General features: G+C 43.3%; 1 protein-coding gene across 6 annotated transcripts in view; it reads right to left on the reverse strand.

The window, feature by feature from the left end:
* LOC139263402 (echinoderm microtubule-associated protein-like 5) overlaps window positions 1–27,936 on the reverse strand; it is a 302,041-nt gene that overhangs the window by 25,343 nt on the left and 248,762 nt on the right. For 4 of the 6 annotated variants that reach the window (XM_070879443.1, XM_070879441.1, XM_070879446.1 and 1 more), the window contains 6 exons: window positions 27,350–27,479; window positions 22,124–22,222; window positions 16,140–16,160; window positions 12,613–12,786; window positions 4,007–4,215; window positions 2,964–3,121 (listed from right to left, as the gene is read on the reverse strand). In XM_070879443.1, the coding sequence (XP_070735544.1) occupies window positions 2,964–3,121; window positions 4,007–4,215; window positions 12,613–12,786; window positions 16,140–16,160; window positions 22,124–22,222; window positions 27,350–27,479 (791 nt within the window). The remainder of the gene's footprint in view (window positions 1–2,963; window positions 3,122–4,006; window positions 4,216–12,612; window positions 12,787–16,139; window positions 16,161–22,123; window positions 22,223–27,349; window positions 27,480–27,936) is intronic. The other 2 variants (XM_070879445.1, XM_070879442.1) reach the window with 1 other exon arrangement.

The following is a 27,936-nucleotide window of genomic DNA, read 5'->3' on the forward strand; positions in this document are numbered from 1 at the left end:
CTGATGGCTTGCATCCTAGGGTCTTAAGAGAAGTAGCGGCAGGGATTGTGGATGCATTGGTTGTAATTTACCAAAATTCCCTGGATTCTGGGGAGGTCCCAGCAGGTTGGAAAACTGTAAATGTAACGCCCCTATTTAAAAAAGGAGGCAGACAAAAAGCAGTGAACTATTGATCAGTTAGCCTAACATTTCTGGTTGGGAAGATGTTGGAGTCCATTATTAAAGAAGCAGTAGCAGGACATTTGGAAAAGCAAAATTCGGTAAGGCAGAGTCAGCATGGATTTATGAAGGGGAAGTCATGTTTGACAAATTTTCTAGAATTCTTTGAGGATGTAACGAACAGGGTGGATAAAGGGGAACCAGTGGATGTGGTGTATTTAACATTTGACAAGGTGCCACGTAAAAGGTTACTGCACAAGATAAAAGTTCACGTGGTTGAGGGTAATACATTAGCATGGATAGAGGATTGACTAACTAATAGAAAACAGAGAGTTGGGATAAATGGTTCATTCTCTGGTTGGCAACCAGTAACTAGTGGGGTGCTGCAGGGATCAGTGCTGGGACCCCAACTATTTACAATCTATATTAACCACTTGGAAGAAGGGACTGAGTGTAACGTAGCCGAGTTTGCTGACGATACAAAGATGGGAAGAAAAGCAATGTGTGAGGAGGACACAACAAATCTGCAAAAGGACAATGACAGGCTAAGTGAGTGGGCAAAAATGACAGATGGAGTATAAGGTTGGAAAGGTTGAGGTCATGCACTTTGGCAGAAAAAAAATCAAAGAGCAAGTTATTATTTAAATGGAGAAAGATTGCAAAGTGCTGCAGTACAGCAGGACCTGGGGGTACTTGTGCATGAAACACAAAATGAGAGTGTTATGTATGTAAACATTACCAATGTGTAAGACTTGCCACCAGGGGGCGCACCTGTGGGAGACCCAAGGGTCACCTGCACACCCTGGGCAAACAGGTATAAAAGGCAGTCTACCATGCTGCTTCCTCACTCTGGAGTTACATTAAAGAGACCAAGGTCACAACAGTTTGAGCTTACAATATAGTCTTGTGGAGTTATTCTGAACATAACGGATAGTATGCAGGTACAGCAAGTGATCAGGAAGGCCAATGGAATCTTGGCCTTTATTGCAAAGGGGATGGAGTATAAAAGCAGGGAAGTCTTGCTACAGCTGTACAGGGTATTGGTGAGGCCACACCTGGAATACTGTTTGCAGTTTTGGTTTCCATATTTACGAAAGGATATACTTGCTTTGGAGGCAGTTCAGAGAAGGTTCACCAGGTTGATTCCGGAGATGAGGGAGTTGACTTATGAGGAAAGGTTGAGTAAGTTGGGCCTCTACTCATTGGAATTCAGAAGAATGAGAGGTGATCTTATCGAAATTTGTAAGATTATGAGGGGGCTTGACGAGGTGAATGCAGAGAGGATGTTTCCGCTGATGGGGGAGACTAGAACTGGAGGGCATGATCTTAGAATAAGAGGCTGCCCATTTAAAACTGAGATGAGGAGAAATTTCTTCTCTGAGGGTTGTAAATCTGTGGAATTCGCTGCCTCAGAGAGCTGTGGAAGCTGGGACATTGAATAAATTTAAGACAGAAATAGACAGTTTCTTAAACGATAAGGGAATAAGGGATTACGGGGAGCGGGCAGGGAAGTGGCGCAGCATCCATGGATCAGATCAGCCATGATCTTATTGAATGGCGGAGCAGGCTTGAGGGGCCATATGTCCTACTCCTGTTCCTATTTTTTATGTTCTTATGTTCTAATATTGGGAGGGAAAGATTGATGATGCTCAGTGTAATCTATACTTTATGGGCATTCACGGCAAGCATTGAATATAATTTAAGAGAGTGAGAACACAAAGTATCATGTATGCTTTGCACACTGAATTATTTGGCTGACCTGGGAGGGCCATTAAACCTTTTACTACCCTGCATCCAGATATGTTTCTCTCATGCCATTCCTGTTGGGAAACTTGCATTGAGGGGGGCTGCAATCTTCTGCTCCTCCTCCAACAACTCGCTTCTTCCATCACAACTTCTGTGGTCCCATGGGAGAAACAGGCCATTCTGTGCCCTCCCAAAATGCTCCAAGATATGCTGCTTCACAAATAATGATTTTTGACCCTTTAAGGTGCTTTTGGCCTTTTAAAACCTTCAGCAGGACCTGATTTTCTACTCTCCAATGATAGTTCCCACCCTCCCCACATTGTAGGCTCACCCCCATTACACAAATGATGCTGACCCTGGAAATCTGCATGCGCTCAGAGCATTCTTCCCCACCTTGTGATACTTTTGAAATACGATTGTAAATAAATATCTTCTGCTTTTTGTTTGACTGACTAAAAGTCATTGGTATAGTGTGGCTGCATAAATGAACTGCAGACCTCCATAATCCTAGTGAAGTTAATAGATAGTATCCATGTATTGCTCTAAATTCTACCGCTAGAAGTATTTTAAATGATTTACATCAACAGTTGGAGTTCTAACAATAGAAGAATAAAAAATATTTAAATTAAGTTAGACAACCCCTTTAACAGATATGAACTTGTAAATCCTGTACTTTTCAACAGGCATAAGGAGGCTATCACTGCTTACACTTGGACTAAACGTGACATTATGGGCCGAAAATTGCGGCCTCGCCGGGTGCGTATGATGTGCGCACACACCCGAAGAGACCTCGCAAATGCCAGTTCTCGGCACGCAATGCCAATCCAACACATTCCCACAGGAAGGACACCCACGTAATTCCAGGATATGCACATGTACCTGGAAGCCATGTTCCTGTACGCTGGACTACAAAACTAAGCTCACGACCGGAATCCTATGTTCCTCCGGGACCACCAGGTATTTTCGTAAAAGAACTTCGGGTCGGAGGCATTCGCCCGAAGGAAGCCTCCGACCGCAATTTTCCACCCAATGTGTTGTCAATGCATACTTTTACTCACGGTCTTTCTTTGCCTCCTGTTACTATCAGGCCATCTCGTAATGTTGTGTACATTGTGAAAACAGGCCCATTATGAGCTTTGGCTACAATTCGGACTAAAAGATGTTCCCTCCAAACATAAACATCTCCACTGATGGTACCTGTAAAGGTCAAATTATTCTGCAAGAAAAAAAACTTTAATGCAGTAACTGAAAAGAAATGAATCATTGTAACAATAATGCATGCACTTTTCTTCGCAATTCTATACAACAAAAAGGCTAACATTCTAAATTTTAGTACTGTACCACGAAAGCCTTTTTATCTGGGCATACATCATCCTTTTTAATTGGTATGAACGAAACAGAAAGCTGGTTAAGTAAGGGAAACTGAAGTTATTGATAAGAGATAGGTTAATTAAATTTGGCATATATGGAGTTGTATTTTAACTTTTATATACTATTTAATGCAGAGTTGTGTGGATTATCACATAGAGGGAGTAAGAGAAATGTATAAAAGTTGGCCATTTGTAATGAGTATTTAGATTTGTAACATACTGAGCTCAGAACTGTAACACGTTTGAGTCCCTCAACTAAACCAGCAGGTTGTAAACTGTCTTGTGTTTGTATAAGTGCTATTATACATGTACTGTATACTTAATAAAGCTGTGACACTTGATTTTTAATGCTTAGAATCTTATTGATTTGAGGAGTAAATTATCATGTTTCTGGAAACCACCAAGCAGGGGCAGAGCCTTCAATGTACAAATAAGCAGTTCTAAAAAACATTAAGTGATCTTTTCTAAACAAATACATGCAATATAAACAACAAACCAGTCTTAGTAGCACTGATGTTCAGAAAACAATTTTGCGATGTTCTGACCTTATAGTTCACTTGTTCTTCGAAGGCTTGTAAGTTATTATTCTTAAGAACTGTTGTTCCCTAATGTGAACTTACTGCATATAACAGTGTGAGGGATGGGGATCTAGAAGAGACTTACATATTTGGTTTGATTCAGCTTTAAAAACAACATTTCTAACATGCCATTTTAGCATTCCAGGTACTTACAGCTCCAAAAGCTACAGCTAACATTGTTTGCATCCTGGCATCTTCAATTGAATTTAAGTTGCCTTTTTTGCTCTGTAAAGCTTTGCCAGCGAAGGTCCAAAACCGTACATGTTTCACCCCCACTGACACAAACTGGGTGTCTGAATCTGGCCGGAATTCTGCAACAAAAATTCTCTTGGTGTGACCACTTCTACTTGCAACTTTGGTACCTAGGGGGAAAACAGGTAAAGTAGATGCAAATAAAAATACTATTTCTGAAATTAATTGCAATTATAATTTGTTTGCAACCTTGGTGTCACATTTGACCCTGAAATGTGGTTTCGACCACATATCCGCAGCATAACTAAGACCGCCTATTTTCACCTCCATAACATCGCCCGTCTCCGCCCTTGCCTCAGCTCATCTGCTGCTGAAACCCTCATCCATGCGTTTGTTACCTCGAGACTTGACTATTCCAATGCACTCCTGATTGGTCTCCCACATTCTACCCTATGTAATCTAGAGGTGAGCAAAAATTCGGCTGCCTGTGTCCTAACTCGCACTAAGTCCCACTCATCTATCATTATCATAATAGGCAGTCCCTCGGAATCGAAGAGAACTTGCTTCCACTCTGAAAATGAGTCCTTAGGTGGCTGAACAGTCCATACGAGAACCACAGTCCCTGCCACAGGTGGGACAGATCGTCGTTGAGGGAAACATCGAAACATAGAAAATAGGTGCAGGAGTAGGCCATTCGGCCCTTCGAGCCTGCACCACCATTCAATAAGATCATGGCTGATCATTCATCTCACTACCTCTTTCCTGCTATCTCTCCATACCCCTTGATCCCTTCAGCCGTAAGGGCCATATCTAACTCCCTCTTGAACATATCAACAACTCTCTGCGGTAGAGAATGCCACAGGTTAGCAACTCTGAGTGAAGAAGTTTCTCCTCATCTCAGTCCTAAATGGCTTACCCCTTATCCTTAGACTGTGTCCCCTGGATCTGGACTTCCCCAACATCGGGAACATTCTTCCTGCATCTAACCCATCCAGTCCCGTCAGAATTTTATATGTTTCTATGAGATCCCCTCTCATCCTTCTAAACTCTAGTGAATACAGGCCCAGTCGATCCAGTCTCTCCTCATATGTCAGTCCTGCCATCCCGGGAATCAATCTGGTGAACCTTTGCTGCACTCCCTCAATAGCAAGAACATCCTTCCTCAGATTAGGAGACCAAAACTAAACACAATATTCCAGGTGAGGCCTCACCAAGGCCCTGTACAACTGCAGTAAGACCTCCCTGCTCCTATACTCAAATCCCCTAGCTATGAAGGCCAACATATCATTTGCCTTCTTCACCACCTGCTGTACCTGCATGCCAACTTTCAATGACTGATGTACCACGACACCCAGGTCTCGTTGCACCTCTCCTTTTCCTAATCTGCCACCATTCAGATAATATTCTGCCTTCGTGTTTTTGCCCCCAAAGTGGATAACCTCACATTTATCCACATTATATTGCATCTGCCATGCATTTGCCCACTCACCTAACCTGTCCAAGTCACCCTGCAGCCTCTTAGCAACCCCCTCACAGCTCACACCGCCACCCAGCTAAGTGTCATCTGCAAACTTGGAGATATTACATCAATTCCTTCATCTAAATCATTGATGTATATTGTAAAGAGCTGGGGTCCCAGCACTGAGCCTTGCGGCACCCCACTAGTCACTGCCTGCCATTCTGAAAAGGACTTGTTTATCCCGACTCTCTGCTTCCTGTCTGCCAACCAGTTCTCTATCCACGTCAGTACATTACCCCCCAATACCATGTGCTTTAATTTTGCGCACCAATCTCTTGTGTGGGACCTTGTCAAAGGCCTTTTGAAAGTCCAAATACACCACATCCACTGGTTCTCCCTTGTCCACTCTACCAGTTACATCCTCAAAAAATTCTAGAAGATTTGTCAAGCATGATTTCCCTTTCATAAATCCATGCTGACTTGGACCGATCCTGTCACTGCTTTCCAAATGCGCTGCTATTACATCTTTAATAATTGATTCCAACATTTTCCCCACTACTGATGTCAGGCTAACTGGTCTATAATGACCCGTTTTCTCTCTCCCTACTTTTTAAAAAAGTGGTGTTACATTAGCTACCCTCCAGTCCATAGGAACTGATCCAGAGTCGATAGACTGTTGGAAAATGATCACCAATGCATCCACTATTTCCAGGGCCACTTCCTGAAGTACTCTGGGATGCAGACTATCAGGCCCTGGGGATTTATTGGCCTTCAATCCCATCAATTTCCCTATCACAATTTCCCGACTAATAAGGATTTCCTTCAGTTCCTCTTCTCACTAGACCCTTGATCCCCTAGTATTTCCGGAAGGTTATTTGTGTCTTCCTTCGTGAAGGCAGAAGGGTAGGTGGGACTGGTTTGCCTCACGCTCTATCCACTGCCTGCGCTTGATTTCTGCATGCTCTCGGCGATGAGACACGAGGTGTTCAGCGCCCTCTCAGATACACTTCCTCCACTTAGGGCGGTCTTTGGCCAGGGACTCCCAGGTATCAGTGGGGATGTTGCACTTTATCAGGGAGGCTTTGAGTGTGTCCTTGTAACGTTTCCTCTGCCCACCTTTAGCTCGTTTGCCGTGAAGGAGTTCCGAGTACAGCGCTTGCTTTGGGAGTCTCGTGTCTGGCATGTGAACAATGTGGCCTGCCAAGCGGAGCTAATCAAGTGTGGTCAGTGCTTCAATGCTGGGGATGTTGGCCTGGTCGAGGACGCATTGTTGGTGCATCTGTCCTCCCTCCCAGGGAATTTGCAGGATCTTGCGGAGACATCGTTGGTGGTATTTCTCCAGCGACTTGAGGTGTCTACTGTACATGGTCCATGTCTCTGAGCCATGCAGGAGGGCGGGTATTACTACAACACTGTAGACCACAAGCTTGGTGGCAGATTTGAGGACCTGGTCTTCGAACACTCTTTTCCTCAGGCGGTCGAATGCTGCACTGGCGCACTGGATGACGTCGAGGAGGAGGCGACAGTCCGGGGTCGGAGGCCTATAAAAAGGCCAGGAGTTCGGGCAGCGTCGAGGAGGAGGTGTGGCTTGTGCAGCTACAGGGAGAAGGCAAACAAGAAGTAGAAAGAAATAGAAAGGTGACGTCACAGCCAAGGGGGTAAGTGATTGGCTGGTGATTGGTGAGTAGTTTTTCTTTTTTCTCTTCTATAACAGTGAGTAAACTTTAGCATTATTGTTGCCAATTTAAATGTATCTAAGGGTTAAGTCATGGCAGGAGAGCTCGGTCATGTGATATGCTCATCCTGTACCATGTGGGAACTCAGGGACACTTCCGCTGTCCCTGACGACTACGTGTGCGGAAAGTGTATCCGCCTCCAGCTCCTGACGGTCCGCGTTGCGGAATTGGAGCTGAGGGTGGATTTACTCTGGAGCATCCACGATGCTGAGAATGATGCGAATAGCGAGTTGGTCTTACCGCAGGTGAAGGGTCCACAGCCAGCTAGGGAATGGAAGACCAGCAGGAAGAGCAGTGCAAGGAAGGTAGTGCAGGGGTCCCCTGTGGTCAGCCCCCTGCAAAACAGATACACCGCTTTGAGTACTGTTGAGGGGATGACTCATCAGGGGAGGGCAGCAGCAGCCAAATTCAAGGCACCGTGGCTGGCTCTGCTGCACAGGAGGGCAGGAAAAAGAGTGGGAGAGCGATAGTAAAAGTGGATTCAATGGTAAGGGGAATAGATAGGCGTTTCTGCGGCCGCAACCGAGACTCCAGGATGGTATGTTGCCTCCCTGGTGCAAGGGTCAAGGATATCTCGGAGCGGGTGCAGGACATTCTGAAAAGGGAGGGTGAACAACCAGTTGTCGTGTGCACATTGGTACCAACGATATAGGTAAAAAAAGGGATGAGGTCCTACGAGACGAATTTAAGGAGCTAGGAGCTAAATTAAAACGTAGGACCTCAAAAGTAGTAATCTCAGGATTGCTACCAGTGCCACGAGCTAGTCAGAATAGGAATCGCAGGATAGCTCAGATGATTACGTGGCTTGAGCAGTGGTGCAGCAGGGAGGGATTCAAATTCCTGGGGCATTGGAACCGGTTCTGGGGGAGGTGGGACCAGTACAAACCGGAAGGTCTGCACCTTGGCAAGACCGGAACCAATGTCCTAGGGGGAGTGTTTGCTAGTGCTGTTGGGGAGGAGTTAAACTAATATGGCAGGGGGATGGGAACCAATGCAGGGAGACAGAGGGAAACAAAATGGAGACAAAAGCAAAAGACAGCAAGGAGATGAGTAAAAATGGAGGGCAGAGAAACCCAAAGCATAAAACAAAAAGGGCCACTGTACAGCAAAATTCTAAAGCGTCAAGGTGTAATAAAAAGGCAAGCATGAAAGCTCGGTGCCTCAATGCAAGGAGTATTCGGAACCCAGGAGAGAGATCTGAGCTAGTTAGAGTGGGTGAGAGCTCAGATGAACAGGACCCCAAGAAAGAATGCAAAAGGCAGGAGGCAACAGAGCAGAGTAGCACTGGGGTAAGTGTAAACCACAAGGTGATAGGAAGGGACAATATGCATGAATATAAAGGGGCTGCAGGAGGGGTCAAAACTAAAAATCATGGTATAAAAACTAGTATTAAAACATTCTACCTAAACGCACGCAGGGGGGGTGTTCGAAATAAATTAAATGAGTTGACGGCACAAATCATTACAAATGGGTATGATTTGGTGGCCGTTACAGAAACGTGGTTGCAGGGGGGCCAAGACTGGGAATTAAACATACAGGGGTATCTGACAATTCTGAAAGATAGACAAGAAGGGAAAGGAGGTCGGGTAGCTCTGTTAATAAAGGATGATATCAGGGCAGTTGTGAGAGACGATATTGGCTCGAATGAACAAAATGTTGAATCATTGTGGGTGGAGATTAGAGATAGTAAGGGGAAAAAGTCACTGGTGGGTGTAGTTTATAGGCCCCCAAATAATAACTTCACGGTGGGGCGGGCAATAATCAAGGGAATAATGGAGGCATGTGAAAAAGGAACGGCAGTAATCATGGGGAATTTTGACCTACATATCGATTGGTCAAATCAAATCGCACGGGGTCGCCTTGAGGAGGAATTCATAGAATGCATACAGGATTGTTTCTTAGAACAGTATGTTACAGAACCTACAAGGGAGCAAGCTATCTTAGATCTGGTCCTGTGTAATGAGACAGGAAAAATAAACGATCTCCTAGTAAAAGATCCTCTCGGAATGAGTGATCACAGTATGGTTGAACTTGTAATACAGATTGAGGGTGAGGAAGTAATGTCTCAAACGAGCGTACTATGCTTAAACAAAGGGGACTACAGTGGGATGAGGGCAGAGTTGGCTAAAGTAGACTGGAAACACAGACTAAACGGTGGCACAATTGAGTAACAGTGGAGGACTTTTAAGGAGCTCTTTCATAGTGCTCAACAAAAATATATTCCAGTGAAAAAGAAGGGCGGTAAGAGAAGGGTTAACCAGCCGTGGATAACCAAGGCAATAAAGGAGAGTATCAAATTAAAGGTGGCCAAGGTTAGTGGGAAACTAGAAGATTGGGAAAATTTTAAACGACAGCAAAGAATGACTAAGAAAGCAATAAAGAAAGGAAAGATAGATTACAAAAGTAAACTTGCGCAAAACATAAAAACAGATAGTAAAAGCTTTTACCGATATATAAAACGGAAAAGAGTGACTAAAGTAAATGTTGGTCCCTTAGAAGATGAGGAGGGACATTTAATAATGGGAAATGTGGAAATGGCTGAGACCTTAAACAATTATTTTGCTTCGGTCTTCACAGTGGAAGACACAAAAACCATGCCAAAAATTGCTGGTCACGGGAATGTGGGAAGGGAGGACCTTGAGATAATCACTATCACTAGGCGGGGGTAGTGCTGGATAGGCTAATGGGACTCGAGGTAGACAAGTCCCCTGGTCCGGATGAAATGTATCCCAGGGTATTAAAAGAGATGGCGGAAGTTATAGCAGATGCATTCGTTATAATCTACCAAAATTCTCTCGACTCTGGGGAGGTACCAGCGGATTGGAAAGCAGCTAATATAACGCCTCTGTTTAAAAAAGGGGGCAGACAAAAGGCAGATAATTGTAGGTCGGTTAGTTTAACATCTGTAGTGGGGAAAATGCTTGAAGTTATCATTAAGGAAGAAATAGCGGGACATCTAGATAGGAATAGTGCAATCAAGCAGACGCAACATGGATTCAAGAAGGGGAAATCATGTTTAACTAATTTACTGGAATTCTTTGAGGATATAACGAGCATGGTGGATAGAGGTTTACCGATGGATGTGGTGTATTTAGATTTCCAAAAGGCATTCGATAAGGTGCCACACAAAAGGTTACTGCAGAAGATAAAGGTACGCGGAGTCGGAGGAAATGTATTAGCATGGATTGAGAATTGGCTGGCTAACAGAAAGCAGAGAGTCGAGATAAATGGGTCCTTTTCGGGTTGGAAATCGGTGGTTAGTGGTGTGCCACAGGGATCGGTGCTGGGACCACAACTGTTTACAATATACATAGATGACCTGGAAGAGGGGACAGAGTGTAGTGTAACAAAATTTGCAGATGACACAAAGATTAGTGGGAAAGCGGGTTATGTAGAGGACACAGAGAGGCTGCAAAGAGATTTAGATAGGTTAAGAGAATGGGCTAAGGTTTGGCAGATGGAATACAATGTCGGAAAATGTGAGGTCATCCACCTTGGGGGAAAAAAAACAGTAAAAGGGAATATTATTTGAATGGGGAGAAATTACAACATGCTGCGGTGCAGAGGGACCTGGGGGTCCTTGTGCATGAATCCCAAAAAGTTAGTTTGCAGGTGCAGCAGGTAATCAGGAAGGCGAATGGAATGTTGGCCTTCATTGCGAGAGGGATGGAGTACAAAAGCAGGGAGGTCCTGCTGCAATTGTACAGGGTATTGGTGAGGCTGCACCTGGAGTACTGCGTGCAGTTTTGGTCACCTTACTTAAGGAAGGATATACTAGCTTTGGAGGGGGTACAGAGATGATTCACTAGGCTGATTCCGGAGATGAGAGGGTTACCTTATGATGATAGATTGAGTAGACTGGGTCTTTACTCGTTGGAGTTCAGAAGGATGAGGGGTGATCTTATAGAAACATTTAAAATAATGAAAGGGATAGACAAGATAGAGGCAGAGAGGTTGTTTCCACTGGTCGGGGAGACTAGAACTAGGGGGCACAGCCTCAAAATACGGGGGAGCCAATTTAAAACCCAGTTGAGAAGGAATTTCTTCTCCCAGAGGGTTGTGAATCTGTGGAATTCTCTGCCCAAGGAAGCAGTTGAGGCTAGCTCATTGAATGTATTCAAGTCACAGATAGATAGATTTTTAACCAATAGGGAATTAAGGGTTATGGGGAGCGGGCGGGTAAGTGGAGCTGAGTCCACGGCCAGATCAGCCATGATCTTGTTGAATGGCGGAGCAGGCTCGAGGGGCTAGATGGCCTACTCCTGTCCAATTCTTATGTTCTTATGATGCCTGCGACTGCGCACATATGGAGGCTGAATTCCAAGTCATGGTCAACGTATTCACTGAACCATACGAAAGCATGGGCCTTACGCTAAACATCCGTAAGACAAAGATCCTTCACCAACCTGTCCCCACCGCACAGCGCTGCCCCCCAGTCATCAAGATCCACGGTGCGGCCCTGGACAACGTGAACCATTTCCCATACCTCGGGAGCCTCTTATCAACAAGAGCAGACACTGACGATGAGATCCAACACCTACAATGGCTTCCGGATAAGCAACGCCTTGATTTCAAAATTCCCATCCTTCTTTTCAAATCCCTCCATGGCCTCGCCCCTCTCTATCTCTAATCTCCTCCAGCCCCACAACCCGCCCCCCCAGCCCCTCTAGTTCTGCCATCCTGAACATCCATGATTATAATCGCTCAACCATTTGTTGCCGTGACTTCTGTTGTTTCGGTGCCAAGCTCTGGAACTCCCTGCCTAAACCTCTCTGCCTCTCTATCCTCCTTCAAGACGTTCCTTAAAACCTACCTCTTTGACCAAGCTTTTGGTCACCTGCGCTAATTTCTACTTATGCGGCTCGGTGCTAAATTGTTTTATCTCATAATACTCCTGTGAAGCACCGTGGGATGTTTCACTATGTTAAAGGGGCTATATAAATATAAGTTATTGTTGTTGTATGTAGCATTCTAAATGCCTTTTGTATTTAAAATTTGATTTTGACATCTTTAAAATTATGTCTCATGATATGTTACATAGAATTACATAACATTTACAGCACAAAAAAAGGCCATTCAGCCCAACTGATCAATGTCAGTGTTTATGTTCCACACAAGCCTCTTCCCACCCCTCTTCATCTAACCCCATCAGCAAATGATGGGGTGGCAACAGTATGAATTTTATTCCAATTTTATTAAGGCAATTTTATTCTATTTTATGTTTATCTAACCATTTGAATTTTTCTCGTAGGTATTCTTACATTAATTTTCTTTAAATACAAAAGCAGTTTATCTATTGACTCACAAAAAATAATGAACATCAATTAAATAATCATTGTTGTTCCTCTTCCGTCTTCTTGTTTCATCCTTACCTTCTTGCCACCTCCAGACAGTGATAGTATACTGAGGGTCTAGTCCTACTGAGAGGAGGAGTTTACCCGTGGCACTAAAGCTGACACAGCAGACACCCTTTGAATGGTAACAGCGTAACACAGAATGCGTCTGTTTGGTTGTGGCATCCCAAATATGAATCAAAGGGGCAATACCTGAGAAAAAGAATATTATAATCAGCTATAAGATCTACAAACTGGTGTCATTGCACCAACATTGATCGCAAACCGTTGCAAGGTACAGTTAGAAGTCGAATTATTACTCTATCCTGACTTCCAGATCATAATTTCAGATGCTGAACCCTGGATTCATGGGGCGAAAATGCAGAAAGGTTTGGTATAGTAAAAATGATCTGCCAGTTTAGCAAGCTTTGTAACCATCACATTTAGTAAATAAATTACATTTAATATTAACATATAAAACTGCACTAATATTTAAAAATTAAAATGCTAAATTGTCCAATTTGGACATATTTGATTTTTTTCCTATGATGTCCAATTAGAATTGGATGCTTGGATATTTAACGACAATGAATACTGCATGAAGGCAACTTGTCAAAACAACACTGTCATGCAAAAGTTTTTCTTATTCTTAAATGGCCTTATCATTGAGTATTCAGGCATTCTTTGTTGAATCTCACATCTTCGAATGCTGCTCCAGTACTTCAGTCTCAGAAAGAATGTAACAAAATGAGGGACCTAAGTGGAAAACCAGCCACAACATAGTGCTTAGAAGTGAATTTGATGTAGGAGTATTTGTTATGAATACTCAGTATTTGTATAGAATGCCTGGTATATATAATGACATAAATTAATTTTGATACCAGTCAGGTGCAATAAATTGCATTTATATAGCATCTTTAACGTAGGAAAACGTCCCAAGGCACTTCACAAAAGGCAACAATGTTTTAAACTTGGCTCCTTAGCTCTGCTTTTCTGCAGTAGAACATTTCAGTTAATGTTCATTTTATAAATTAGTTTTACCTTTTTGTGACAGACAACCTTTTGCCCAAGGAAGTGGCATACAAATTGGCCAGAAATAGCAGCGAACCTGGGGACTGGGAGAAATTTAGAACTCAGCAGAGGAGGACAAAGGGTTTGATTAGGACAGGGAAAATGGAGTACGAGAAGAAGCTTGCAGGGAACATTAAGGCGGATTGCAAAAGTTTCTATAGGTATGTAAAGAGAAAAAGGTTGGTGAAGACAAACGTAGGTCCCCTGCAGTCAGAATCAGGGGAAGTCATAACGGGGAACAAAGAAATGGCGGATCAATTGAACAAGTACTTTGGTTCGGTATTCACTAAGGAGGATACAAACAACCTTCCGGATATAAAAGGGGTCAGAGGGTCTAGTAAGGAAGAGGAACTGAGGGAAATCTTTATTAGTCGGGAAATTGTGTTGGGGAAATTGATGGGATTGAAGGCAGATAAATCCCCAGGGCCTGATGGCCTGCATCCTAGAGTACTTAAGGAGGTGGCCTTGGAAATAGCGGATGCATTGACAGTCATTTTCCAACATTCCATTGACTCTGGATCAGTTCCTATGGAGTGGAGGGTAGCCAATGTAACCCCACTTTTTAAAAAAGGAGGGAGAGAGAAAACAGGGAATTATAGACCGGTCAGCCTGACCTCAGTAGTGGGTAAAATGATGGAATCAATTATTAAGGATGTCATAGCAGTGCATCTGGAAAATGGTGACATGATAGGTCCAAGTCAGCATGGATTTGTGAAAGGGAAATCATGCTTGACAAATCTTCTGGAATTTTTTGAGGATGTTTCCAGTAAAGTGGACAAAGGAGAACCAGTTGATGTGGTATATTTGGACTTTCAGAAGGCTTTCGACAAGGTCCCACACAAGAGATTAATGTGCAAAGTTAAAGCACATGGGATTAGGGGTAGTGTGCTGACGTGGATTGAGAACTGGTTGTCAGACAGGAAGCAAAGAGTAGGAGTAAACGGGTACTTTTCAGAATGGCAGGCAGTGACTAGTGGAGTGCCGCAAGGTTCTGTGCTGGGGCCTCAGCTGTTTACATTGTACATTAATGATTTAGACGAGGGGATTAAATGCAGTATCTCCAAATTTGCGGATGATACTAAGTTGGGTGGCAGTGTGAGCTGCGAGGAGGATGCTATTAGGCTGCAGAGTGACTTGGATAGGTTAGGTGAGTGGGCAAATGCATGGCAGATGAAGTATAATGTGGATAAATGTGAGGTTATCCACTTTGGTGGTAAAAACAGAGAGACAGACTATTATCTGAATGGTGACAGATTAGGAAAAGGGAAGGTGCAACGAGACCTGGGTGTCATGGTACATCAGTCATTGAAGGTTGGCATGCAGGTACAGCAGGCGGTTAAGAAAGCAAATGGCATGTTGGCCTTCATAGCGAGGGGATTTGAATACAGGGGCAGGGAGGTGTTGCTACAGTTGTACAGGGCCTTGGTGAGGCCACACCTGGAGTATTGTGTACAGTTTTGGTCTCCTAACTTGAGGAAGGACATTCTTGCTATTGAGGGAGTGCAGCGAAGGTTCACCAGACTGATTCCCGGGATGGCGGGACTGACCTATCAAGAAAGATTGGATCAATTGGGCTTGTATTCACTGGAGTTCAGAAGAATGAGAGGGGACCTCATAGAAACGTTTAAAATTCTGACGGGTTTAGACAGGTTAGATGCAGAAAGAATGTTCCCAATGTTGGGGAAGTCCAGAACCAGGGGTCACAGTCTGAGGATAAGGGGTAAGCCATTTAGGACCGAGATGAGGAGAAACTTCTTCACCCAGAGAGTGGTGAACCTGTGGAATTCTCTACCACAGAAAGTAGTTGAGGCCAATTCACTAAATATATTCAAAAGGGAGTTAGATGAAGTCCTTACTACTCGGGGGATCAAGGGTTATGGCGAGAAAGCAGGAAGGGGGTACTGAAGTTTCATGTTCAGCCATGAACTCATTGAATGGCGGTGCAGGCTAGAAGGGCTGAATGGCCTGCTCCTGCACCTATTTTCTATGTTTCTATGTTTCTATGTTTACTACTTTTCTTTTGATATATTTTCACACAAGAAGCTGAATATCCCTCAAAATCTATTTTGATTGAGTATCAGTATCGTGACTATGATTTAGCTAAATTGCAGTGATTTTTATAGATCACAGTTCTTATTACCATCTGCTCTTTAATGGAAAATAAGTATAGTCTTCAGTAATTTAACAAAACAAAGGAAAATAATTGTCTAAAGATGCAAATGACCTCTTGCATCATGAAAGCTATTATTCGCCAAAATAATTAATTATTGATGATTAACCAATCTAAACAAATTATTAAACTGCAATTTGTCACCAATATATTAACTCCTTATGCATACAGCCTTTGACTTTGCATACAGCCTTTGACTTTGGGCATAACCTGTTACACTTTGGCAACATTATTGGCAACATTATTTTAATTATGAAAGTGGTAGCTTGCACTACATTATGTAGTTGAAGAGAGGGGTTAAGGCCAAATATTTTAGATTTCTTACCTGACATGTCAGCAGAGTCACCTTTAAGTTATATCACAGCCAAGGCCAGAAACAAAATACAATACAAAAACAAAACAAAAATAACAAAAAAGCACAGTTAGAGTAAACATACTGTAAGTACTGGTAAATATACAAAAGCACTACAAGCTATATCTGTTGAAACTGCTTAAAATTAGTGTTGCTATTTCTGTATATCTATCAGTACTTAAAATTATAGATTAAAAAAACAAGAACAACAATGACACTAAAATGTTTGCAATCAACAGATGTCAGCTCCATGTGCATGTCTGTGAATGGAATTTTCTTGAAGGTTCGAGTGGACATGCTACCATATTCCTGTATTTCCTTATATTTTAATGAAAGAGCATTACTATTTTATTTGTGTTCACAAAAATTGCAGCAAAATGGCTTAATTTTTCAATATGAAGCTGCATATTGCAGCTAGGCCAATTGGTGCATTCAGCAGAGGTAATTGTTTTGTTTGTTTGCATGGGAAGAGGAAATTCAGAGTAAACCCACATTGTTGTTGTACAAACTGGAGGCAATATTTCTATCCGAGTTAGTAATCTTATATTTGGCTGTGTTTTACAATTGACAATCAAAAGAAAAATGGGTGGTCCGAATTTTACTGCTACCAACTTTGTGTAATACGGCAATGGCTTAAAATGGCCAATCGTGCTACACTTGTGATAATGCTCATTTCACATTTAAGCAACTAACCAGCCAAATTACTTGTATAATAGAAAAACAAGTAGTTAATTGAACTGTGTAATGAGCAAAACAGAAGCATTTACGAAAGATTAATTAAATGTTCAGAAAGCCTAGTTAATGACCTAGGACTGCGGGATCCTGCAGAACTGCCTTTTTGAAAATTGGGATGAGCTTTTTGGCCTGAGGGAGTGAACTACAAATATCATTGGAATCAAATTTTTGCAGACCAGGTCAATTCTGGTTCTACTACTCTGAAAAGCTTCAATGAAATCCTAAGACCATCAAGTTGAAGCAAAAAAAATAGAAACATAGGAATGTAAAGGGGTGTGATTCATCTGACTGGTTCCAAAGTTCAAAAGATTACTGCAAATGTAGTTCATCTTAATATTGTGATGAAATAAATAACGCTTATACATTTTAAAGTTTGGAGGGGCGGGGGGAGGGGGGGGAGGGGAGGGAACAGAGATTTCCATTTACTATCAAAAATGGATTCTTCATAAATTTGTTTGAGGTTTTGTACAATTTGCCCAATACAAAATTCTTTCTGCTTAGGAATTCTAGATAAATGCCAAAAAAGTTTAATGCAGGTGTGAATTCAGCCTATCTCAATATGGAGATGAAGGATATATATATATATATATATATATATATAAAAATATATATACGGATATGAAGAATATATATGGATGCAAAGTTAAAAATCTTGATATTTTCAAATAGATGTTAAAAGCTATTTAAATCATACACAAATGAATCAATAACATAAGGAGGTGAAGGATATTTATGGATAGGAATTAAAACAAAAATTAGTTCATGTACAGAAACAAACAACAGCTTGGCTGAGTTGCAGCACTTAGAAGTTCATGGGTTCAAACCTCACTTCAGGACTTCAACACATAATTTAGTTTGATACTGAGGCAGAGGTGCTGCCTTTTGGATGAGACATTAAACCAAGCACCTGTTCAGGTGGACGTAGAATATACAAATAAACTATTTAAAGTGTAGCTTCTTTAGGCCAACATATACCTCTCAGTCAACACCACTAAAACAGATCTGATCATTTATCTCCTTTGTTGTTTGTAGGACCTTGCTCTGTGCAAATTGGTTGCCACGTTTGCCTACATTTTACAGTCATTTATTAGCTGTATAGCACATTGAGATATCCTGAGTTTGTGAAAGGTGCTATAAAAATGCAAGCTCTTTCCTTACAGTACTGGCACATAGTAATGTTAAGAAGGATGTAGCAAGGAAGTCAGACCTAATGAAAATATCAGGCTACACAAGTTACGATCACAAAGGGCATGGTTTGTTGGAAATGACGTGGTTGAAATCCCCGTGTTGATGTACATTACTGTTATGTTTATGGACTAAAATGCATTCTATAGGAGTATCACGTGTGATTTACAAAGCATCAATTTATTCATACACACTGATTAACAATTCGCGCAAGAATAGGAACAGGAGGAGGCTATTCAAACACCCAAATCTGGTCCACAATTCAGTTAAGTCATGGCTGATCTATACCTCAACTCCATTTATCCACCTTTGTTCCATATCCCTGGACACCCCTACCTAACAAAAGTCTATCAATCTCAATTTTGAAAATTTTAATTGACCCAGCATTTACAGTCTTTTGAAGGAGCTAGTTTTAGATTTCCACTGCCCTTCCTGTGGAAAAAGTGCTTCCTGATTTCACTCCTAAATGTGAAATGTTAATCTAATAAGATTATGCCCTTTTGTTCTTGTTCACTCTGCAACTTTCTAAACTCAAGGGAATACAAGCCAAGTTTATGCAACATGTTCTCATAACTTAACCCTTTAAACTCTGGTTTCATTCTGGTGAATCTGCAATGTACCCCCTCCAAGGCCCATTATTCCTGGGGTTCAATGCCCAAAACGGAACACAGTATTCCAAATGGGACCTGACCAAGATTCAATACAACTTCAGCATCACTTCCTCACTTTTGAATTTCAGCCCCCTGTGAGATAAAGGCCAACATTCCACTAGCCTTTTTGATTACTTTTTATACCTGTGTACTAGCTTGTAGTGATTTGTATACATGGGTACCTAAATCCCTTTCTCCTCTACAGCTCTGAGTCTCACCATAAAAAAATATTCCAATTTGTTTTTCTCAGATCTAAAGTGGATGACCTCATATTTCCTCACATTGAACTCCATCTGCTATAGGTTTGCCCACTCATTTAGTCTGTCTGCGTCTCTTTGTAATGTCCTGTTCCCAACCACACAGCTTACTGTGCATCCTAACTTGGTGTCATCTGTAAACTTAAAATCTCTATTCCATTAGCCAAGTCATTAATATACCTGGTGAAAAACTGAGGCCCCAGTACAGATCCCTGGGGAACACCACTGGTCACATCCAGCCAATCAGAGGACTTCATCTCTACTCAGTCGCCTACCACCCAACCAATTACTGCCCCATGTCACAAGGTAACCTCAATACAATACCAAATTGATCAGTGTGCTCATGTGCACAATATTCTCTCTGTCTGCAAATCCATAAGACAACTATTTTAATACAAATTGTTATTTTTAGTAATGCCTTATGCCCAATGGTTTGACATATCTCTTGAACTGCTTGTAGCATTTTTACTATTTGATTCTGACTTGGTCTTTCCCTGCCCCCAACGCTGTAATGGCACTGACTTTCCTCCCCATTGGCAATGCTGCCACAGAAGTGTAGTGGACAGGACCGATAGCTTGCGCGAGTTTCGAGAATCAGGTTAATTATGGATGATCTCCTGGCAGGGAGGAAGAGGGGAAGAGTAAGAGGGGAGGGGAGGGGGAGGGAGATGAAGAGGAGGAAGAGAGGAGAGGAAAAGGAAAGGGAGGAGAAGGAAAGGGAACAAGGTGGAAGGAGAGGAGAGGAGAGTAGAGGATAAGGAGGAAGGAAGGGGTGAGGAGTGGAAAGGAAAGTTAGGAGGAAGAAAAGAAAGAGGAGAAGGGCTGTGTCAAGGTGTGATGTTTTGCTGGGAGGAAGGGAACCTGTGTTGATGAGCACAGAAATATATCAAGGCCAGAGATACACTTTAAATTAAATGAGAGAAAATGTTTTGCTGCAGCCTTGTGTGTTATTTTGGTTGATAAGACACGGGGACATACTATTGTATGTAGCTATATTTTTTGTAGTTAATGCCATTTTAAATGATTATGCAGATCAACCATGCCAAAAATTGCTGGTCACAGGAATGTGGGAAGGGAGGACCTTGAGACAATCACTAGGGGGGTAGTGCTGGACAGGTTAACGGGACTCAAGGTAGACAAGTCCCCTGGTCCTGATGAAATGCATCCCAGGATATTAAAAGAGATGGCGGAAGTTATAGCAGATGCATTCGTTATAATCTACCAAAATTCTCTGGACTCTGGGGAAGTACCAGCGGATTGGAAAGCAGCTAATGTAACGCCTCTGTTTAAAAAAGGGGGCAGACAAAAGGCAGGTAACTATAGGCCGGTTAGTTTAACATCTGTAGTGGGGAAAATGCTTGAAACTATCATTAAGGAAGAAATAGCGGGACATCTAGATAGGAATAGTGCAATCAAGCAGACGCAACATGGATTCATGAAGGGGAAATCATGTTTAACTAACTTACTGGAATTCTTTGAGGATATAACGAGCATGGTGGATAGAGGTGTACCGATGGATGTGGTGTATTTAGATTTGCAAAAGGCATTCGATAAGGTGCCACACAAAAGGTTACTGCAGACGATAAAGATACGAGGAGTCGGAGGAAATGTATTAGCATGGATCGAGAATTGGCTGGCTAACAGAAAGCAGAGAGTCGGGATAAATGGGTCCTTTTCGGGTTGGAAATCGGTGGTTTGTGGTGTGCCACAGGGATCGGTGCTGGGACACTGTTTACAATATACATAGATGACCTGGAAGAGGGGGACAGAGTGTAATGTAACAAAATTTGCAGATGACACAAAGATTAGTGGGAAAGCGGGTTGTGTAGAGGACACAGAGAGGCTGCAAAGAGATTTAGATAGGTTAAGAGAATGGGCTAAGGTTTGGCAGATGGAATACAATGTCGGAAAGTGTGAGGTCATCCACCTTGGGGGCAAAAAAAAACAGTAACAGGGAATATTATTTGAATGGGGAGAAATTACAACATGCTGCGGTGCAGAGGGACCTGGGGGTCCTTGTGCATGAATCCCAAAAAGTTAGTTTGCAGGTGCAGCAGGTAATCAGGAAGGCGAATGGAATGTTGGCCTTCATTGCGAGAGGGATGGAGTACAAAAGCAGGGAGGTCCTTCTGCAACTGTATAGGGTATTGGTGAGGCCGCACCTGGAGTACTGCGTGCAGTTTTGGTCACCTTACTTAAGGAAGGATATACTAGCTTTGGAGGGGGTACAGAGACGATTCACTCAGTTGATTCCGGAGATGAGTGGATTACCTTATGATGATAGATTGAGTAGACTGGGTCTTTACTCCTTGGAGTTCAGAAGGATGAGGGGTGATCTTATAGAAACATTTTAAATAATGAAAGGGATAGACAAGATAGAGACAGAGAGGTTGTTTCCACTGGTCGGGGAGACTAGAACTAGGGGGCACAGCCTCAAAATACGGGGAGCCAATTTAAAACCGAGTTGAGAAGGAATTTCTTCTCCCAGAGGGTTGTGAATCTGTGGAATTCTCTGCCCAAGGAAGCAGTTGAGGCTAGCTCATTGAATGCATTCAAGTCACAGATAGATAGATTTTAACCAATAAGGGAATTAAGGGTTATGGGGAGCAGGCAGGTAAGTGGAGCCATGATCTTGTTGAATGGCGGAGCAGGCTTGAGGGGCTAGATGGCCTACTCCTGTTCCTAATTCTTATGTTCTTAAATTGTGAATTCGTAGCTTTTTATCATGACTATAAACATTTTTTACATTTTATTTCCCCTGCTGGTAGCTACAGTAGAATGCATTTTTTTGTAGTGTAGAAGATTCTACCTACAATGAGTGGAAGGAAAGTCTACGCATACAAACTAGTTTCTACGCTGTGGTATTTTTAATTAACTTGTGAAGTATACTTTTAAAAAGAATTGACACCAAAATGTTATCAAGTTGAAGTACTGTACTCTTAAATTGATTTTTATACAAAATGTAGTAAGTTCTGTGAAACACTTTCTCTTTCAAAGGAAAATTACGGTCTTGGATTCTGATGAACAAAATGGGAACAGAATCCGATGTTCAAACATTTGTATCACATCTGGCAAAAACCATGGGAATAGATCAGTATTGATATATTCTCTCCGCCACTTTTGTACATACCTACTTGTCCTGTTGCTATTATCTTTTGAAATTTGGGGTGCTGGTTAACAGTTAGGCATAGGATGTCATCTGTATGTTCAAGATAAAAAGACTGAAAACCTAAAGTAAATTACAAGTAAAAGGAGTAACAGTTAATTCAAATACTTCTTCAAATGCAAAATTACATTCTTCCTTATTTTTCATTGGAAAAAAAACAACCTGGGAATACTGGTCTTTTCATCACCATCATAGGCAGTCCCTCGGAATCGAGGAAGACTTGCTTCCACTCTTAGAATGAGTCCTTAAGTGGCAATATGAGAACCACGGTCCCTGCCACAGGTGGGACAGAGTCGTTGAGGGTAAGGGAGGATGGGACAGGTTTGCCGCGCGTTCCTTCCGCTGCCTGCGTTTGTTTTCTGCATGCACTCCACGATGAGACTCGAGGCGCTCAGCACCCTCCCAGATGCACTTCCTCCACTCAGGGCGGTCTTTGACCAGGGACTCCCAGGTGTCGGTGGGGATGCCGCACTTTATCAGGGAGGCTTTGAGGGTGTCCTTGTAACATTTCCTCTGTCCACCCTTGGCTCGTTTGCCGTGAAGGAGTTCCGAGTAGAGCGATTGCGGACAATGTGGCCTGCCCAGCGGAGTTGATCAAGTGTGGTCAGTGCCCCAATGCTATGGATGTTGGTCTGGTCGAGGACGCTAATGTTGGTGTGTCTGTCCTCCCAGGGGATTTGTAGGATCTTGCAGAGGCATCGTTGATAGTATTTCTCCAGCGACTTGAGGTGTCTACTGTACATGGTCCATGCCACTGAGCCATACAGGAGGGCGGGTATTACTACAGCGCTGTAGACCATGAGCTTGGTGGTAGATTTGAGGGCCTGGTCTTTTCCTCAGGCAGCCAAAGGCTGCACTGGCACGCTGGAGGTGGTGTTGAATCTCCTTATCAATGTCTGCTTTTGTTGATAAGAGGCTCCCGAGGCATGGGAAATGGTCCACATTGTCCAGGGCCGCACCGTGGATCTTGATGACTGGGGGGCAGTGCTGTGCAGCGAGGGCAGGCTGGTGGAGGACCTTTGTCTTACGGATGGTCTTTTAAGAACTGTGCCACTGCACTATTTTGGTCAGGCTCAATCATTCTATTGTATATAAGCCCTCTCAATTGCTCCCTTAGTTTTTCCCTCCGAGTCCTGAATATGCTGTCGGTAGGTAACAGGAAAAAAATATTTTCAACCTTTGTTTTTCTTTCACTACAAAATTAGTGTAGCTGAGCAGTAAACAAGTTAGAAACAGTTTTGCGACAACATTTTGACAGCTTTTTATTTTTTAGAAAGATCTGTGTGATGTTCTACTTTGGCTTAGATATCAATGCGACAGTCCTTGGCTTGATATTTGAACTTGCTACGAGCCCATCTGCCTTCGATAATTCACCATATGACAAGACACATCCTTCATCTCCAGTTCTTGCGGATTTAAAAATTTGCACTGCACATCAAGAATTCTTCCCAGTGACCAATACCATGAAACTGTACTATTTATTGATGTTGCAAGATTTTCACAAATTTAAAGCTGCACCAGAGTTACTAGGAGGTCTCAATGCACTCATTCTGATCACTGGAAGAATTTTCTGATGACTCGTCTCTTGCAAAAGAAAAACCTGAGCTTTTAACCAAGTCTCCCACCCCCTTCTGCTCAGAATTTCTGAAGAACTTCTTCAGCACTATGGTCCAATAGTGATAGTAATCACAACAGGATCACTGCCGTTGCCAACATCTGCTGCTCATCCTGACTATTTTGAGGGTGGGAGATGCACCCTCATTTACATATCAGTTATGGATTGCCCGTGTTTCTAAGGGCCCATCTAGAGCACCAACCTTGCCTTCCCTGGACCCTCCCTAGAAAGTGCTTCAGCATTGCAAGACCAGATTATTAAATTTCAAACTTCCCATCACCCTTGAAAGGGTGGATGTCAGGGACCCCTAGGCATAGGCATCCAGTGTTGGTAAGGGACACAGGGGAAATATTTTGCACGATCCCCACTTCTTAGTGGGCGTGTTGGTGTCAACATGATTGGCCCATACTGCGGTACAGTAGGAGCTGTGTGCCTCAAAGATTCCAGGGACCTAGTCTAGCAAAGCCTCAGGAAATTTTTACAACCCATCAGGCACTGGGTTTGAAATTGATAAAGCTTGAATAACGATCCACATAAACTCCTTGCAGCTTTTCCGAAATCAGACAATGAGAAAGTGTTACAAGGGGTTGATTTCATGAAGATAAATCAGTCATTAAAAGTTCAATAGTTATTGACAAGTAATCACACTTGAACGTGGCGAGAACAGCTGCTGAACAGCCCAAAATATCATCATCATCATCAAAGGCAGCCCCTCGGAATCGAGGAAGACTTGTTTCCACTCCTGAAGTGAATTCTTTGGTAGCTGAACAGTCCAATACGAGAGCCACAGACTCTGTCACAGGTGGGACAGATAGTCATTGAGGGAAGGGGTGGGTGGGACTGGTTTGCCGCACGCTCTTTCCGCTGTCTGCGCTTAATTTCTAAATGCTCTCGCCGTTGAGACTCGAAGTGCTCAGCGCCCTCTCGGATGCACTTAGGGCGGTCTTGGGCCAGGGACTCCCAGGTGTCAGTGGGGATGTCGCACTTTATCAGGGAGGCTTTGAGGGTGTCCTTGTTAACGTTTCCTCTGCCCGCCTTTAGCTCGTTTGCCGTGAGGGAGCTCCGAAAAGAGCACTTGCTTTGGGAGTCTCGTATCTGGCATGCGGACTATGTGGCCTGCAAGTCAGCCCAAAATAGCTGGCATGCTTAATACAGTCTAAGTGGCACCTTTGTAATTGATGCCTATGGTCTCTCTTATCTTAGGCAGTCCCCCCGAGTCGAGGATGATTTGGTTCCACACTAAAATGAGTTCTAAGGTGATTGATGAGACCATCGCAGAATCTACAATCTCTGTCACAGGTGGGGCAGATGGTGATTGGAGGGATGGGTGAGTGGGGTGCTTGATTTGTCGTACACTTCTTCCGCGGTCTGTACTTGGCTTCCACGTGCTCCCGGCGAAGAGACTCGAAGTGTTCGGTGCCTTCTCGGATGCTTCTCCTCCATTTTGAGCGGTCTAGGGCCAAGAATTCTCGTTGGCAGGGATGATACATTTTTTGAAGGAAGCTTCGAGGGTGTCCTTGAAGCATTTTCTCTGCCCTCCTGGGACTTGCCTGCTGTGACATAGCTCGGATTAGAGTGCTTGTTTCGGGAGTCTAGTATCGGGCATGCGGACAATGTGGCCCGTCCATCGGAGCTAATCGAGAGTGGTCAATGCCTTGCTGCTGGGGATGTTGGCCTGAGAGAGAACACTGACGTTGGTGCGCCTATCCTGCCAGTGAATTTGCAGGATTTTGTGCAGGCAGCGTTGGTAGTACTTTGAGGTGCCTACTGTACGTGGTCCATGTCTCTGAAGCATATAGGAGGGTGGGTATCACTACTGCTCTGTAGACCATGAGCTGATGCCGGGTTTAAGATCCTGGTCTTCGAACACTCTTCTCATCAGGTGACCGACGGCTGCACTGGCACACTGAAGGCAGTGCCTGTCCTTGCTGATAGTGAGCTCCCAAGGTATGGGAAATGGTCCACATTGTCCAAGGTCTCATCATGGATCTTGATAATCGGGGAGCAGTACTGTGTGGTGGGGAAGGTTGGTAGAGAACCTCTGTCTTACGGATGTTTAATGTAAGGCCCAGACTCTCCTACGTTTCAGTGAAGGTGTCGACAATGGTTTGGAGTTTGGCCTTGAGTGTGCACAAACGCAAGTGCGTCTGCATACTGTAATTCAATGACAGAGGTTGGAACAACCTTGGTTCTGGACTGGAGGCGACAGAGGTTGAACAATTTCCACTTGTTCTGTAGATTTACTCCACTCCAGCGGGAAGCTTGTTAAAGGTGAGATGAAGCATTGTAGCAAGGAAGATTGAGAAGTGCGTTGGTGTGATGACACAGCGGTGCTTGACCCCGGTCTGCACTTGTATTGGGTCTGTGGTTGATCCGTTGGTAAAATTCACGGCTTGCATGTGAAGCAGGCGGAGGATGATGACACATTTTTGAGAACAGCCAAATTTGGGAAGGACACTCCATAATCCCTTATGGTTGACAGAGTTAAAGGTCTTTGTGAGGTCAAAGGAAGGAATGTACAGAGGTTGATGCTGCTCCCTACACCTTTCTTGGATTTGTCGCGCGGTGAAGATCATATCCGTTATGCCCCATAGTGGGCGGAATCCGCACTGCGACTCTGGGAGGAGCTCTTCAGCCACTGGGAGAAGACGGTTGAGGAGGATTCTTGCGATGATTTTCCCTGCGGCAGACAGCAAGGAAACTCCTCTGTAATTACCTAATTGGACTTGTCACCTTTCTTGAAGATGGTCACGATTATGGCGTCTCTGAAATCCCCTGGCATGCTCTTCTTCCAGATAAGAGAGCTGAGGTCATGGATTTGCACCAAGAGTACTTCTCCGCCATGCTTTAGTACTTCAGCGGGGATTCTATCTGCTCCTGAGGCCTTGTTATTTTTCAGTTGTCGGATGGCCTTTTCAACCTCATGCCTGGCTGGGATTGTGCCGAGGTGCTGGCGGGTAGCAAGCTGTGTGATGGAGTCAAGGACACTCACGTCAAAGACAGAGTCTTGGTTAAGAAGATCTTCGAAGTGCTCATTCCAGCGGGCACTGACTGCCTAGCTGTCCTTAATGAGCACCTCTCGTTCTTAGCTCTCAGTGGGATAGGGCCTTGAGTGCTTGGGCCGTAGGTGATACTGGCAAATAGCTAGCACCATTCGCCCGATATAGGCGGCTATTGGGATAAACGGGGACGGTGTAATTGGTGGGGCTGTCTTATCATAATTTAAATTTCACGGTAATTTGCCCCCTTCCCCCCACTTTTTGCCACCACACTGCCCTCCCTGGTCCCAATACATTTTGTGGTCATGATCTGTATGCCACAACCTCCAATCAAAGAACTAATAATGTTTTTAATGAGGCCTTGTATGCAGTGCTGGAATTCATCTGACTAAAATGACAGTACTATGACATATATTTCTTAAAAAGACAGTGATCTTAAATTATAACCCCACCAAGCAGCTTATTTGCACGCAATGGTTCATTTTCTTTCAAATAAATGTGCAAACTTTTTTTTACGTAACAACTATAAATGTTTAGTTAAAAAAAAACATTTTAAATAGAAAATTATTGTTCTACCTGTGGCAATATTGTGGACAATTCCAACTGATGCTGTGTGATAAATGATATCGGTACCATCATTTAAATAATGCACATTATTTCGGCAGTCATTACCACGATATCCAAATGCCAACACCAGTGTGAGGTCCTACCAAATAGATAGAAAATAAATTACCAGAAAATTCTATATGAAGGAGAAAATTCCAGAGTTATGTATATCTTAGTGTCTCATCAACACTGTTTTCTGGAAACCCAAGCATAAATGAGTACCCAGACTAGAACATTAATCAACCAGAATGGTATGTATCTGAAACAAGTTCGCTCTACACATCACAGTCTAGACTTCCTACCACCATATGCCTGATTTTGTGGCACTAATTGGATGGATGGGAATGGGAAACTACATTGAATCCCCACCCACTTTTACACCCATCCCATTTCCACTGTCACTTTCAGTGGTCAGGAGAGGTTCCCACCCATATTTAGACACACACACACAAACACACGACATGTCCACAATTTCTACCCTTTGTGCTTTTTCAGAATTGTGCCAGTGTAAAACGAGATGCCTGGGGTTGCTAGGTGCTACCTTGAAGGTGAAAGTG

This window comes from Pristiophorus japonicus, chromosome 4 (assembly GCF_044704955.1).
Source record: "Pristiophorus japonicus isolate sPriJap1 chromosome 4, sPriJap1.hap1, whole genome shotgun sequence".
NCBI lineage: Eukaryota > Metazoa > Chordata > Chondrichthyes > Pristiophoridae > Pristiophorus > Pristiophorus japonicus.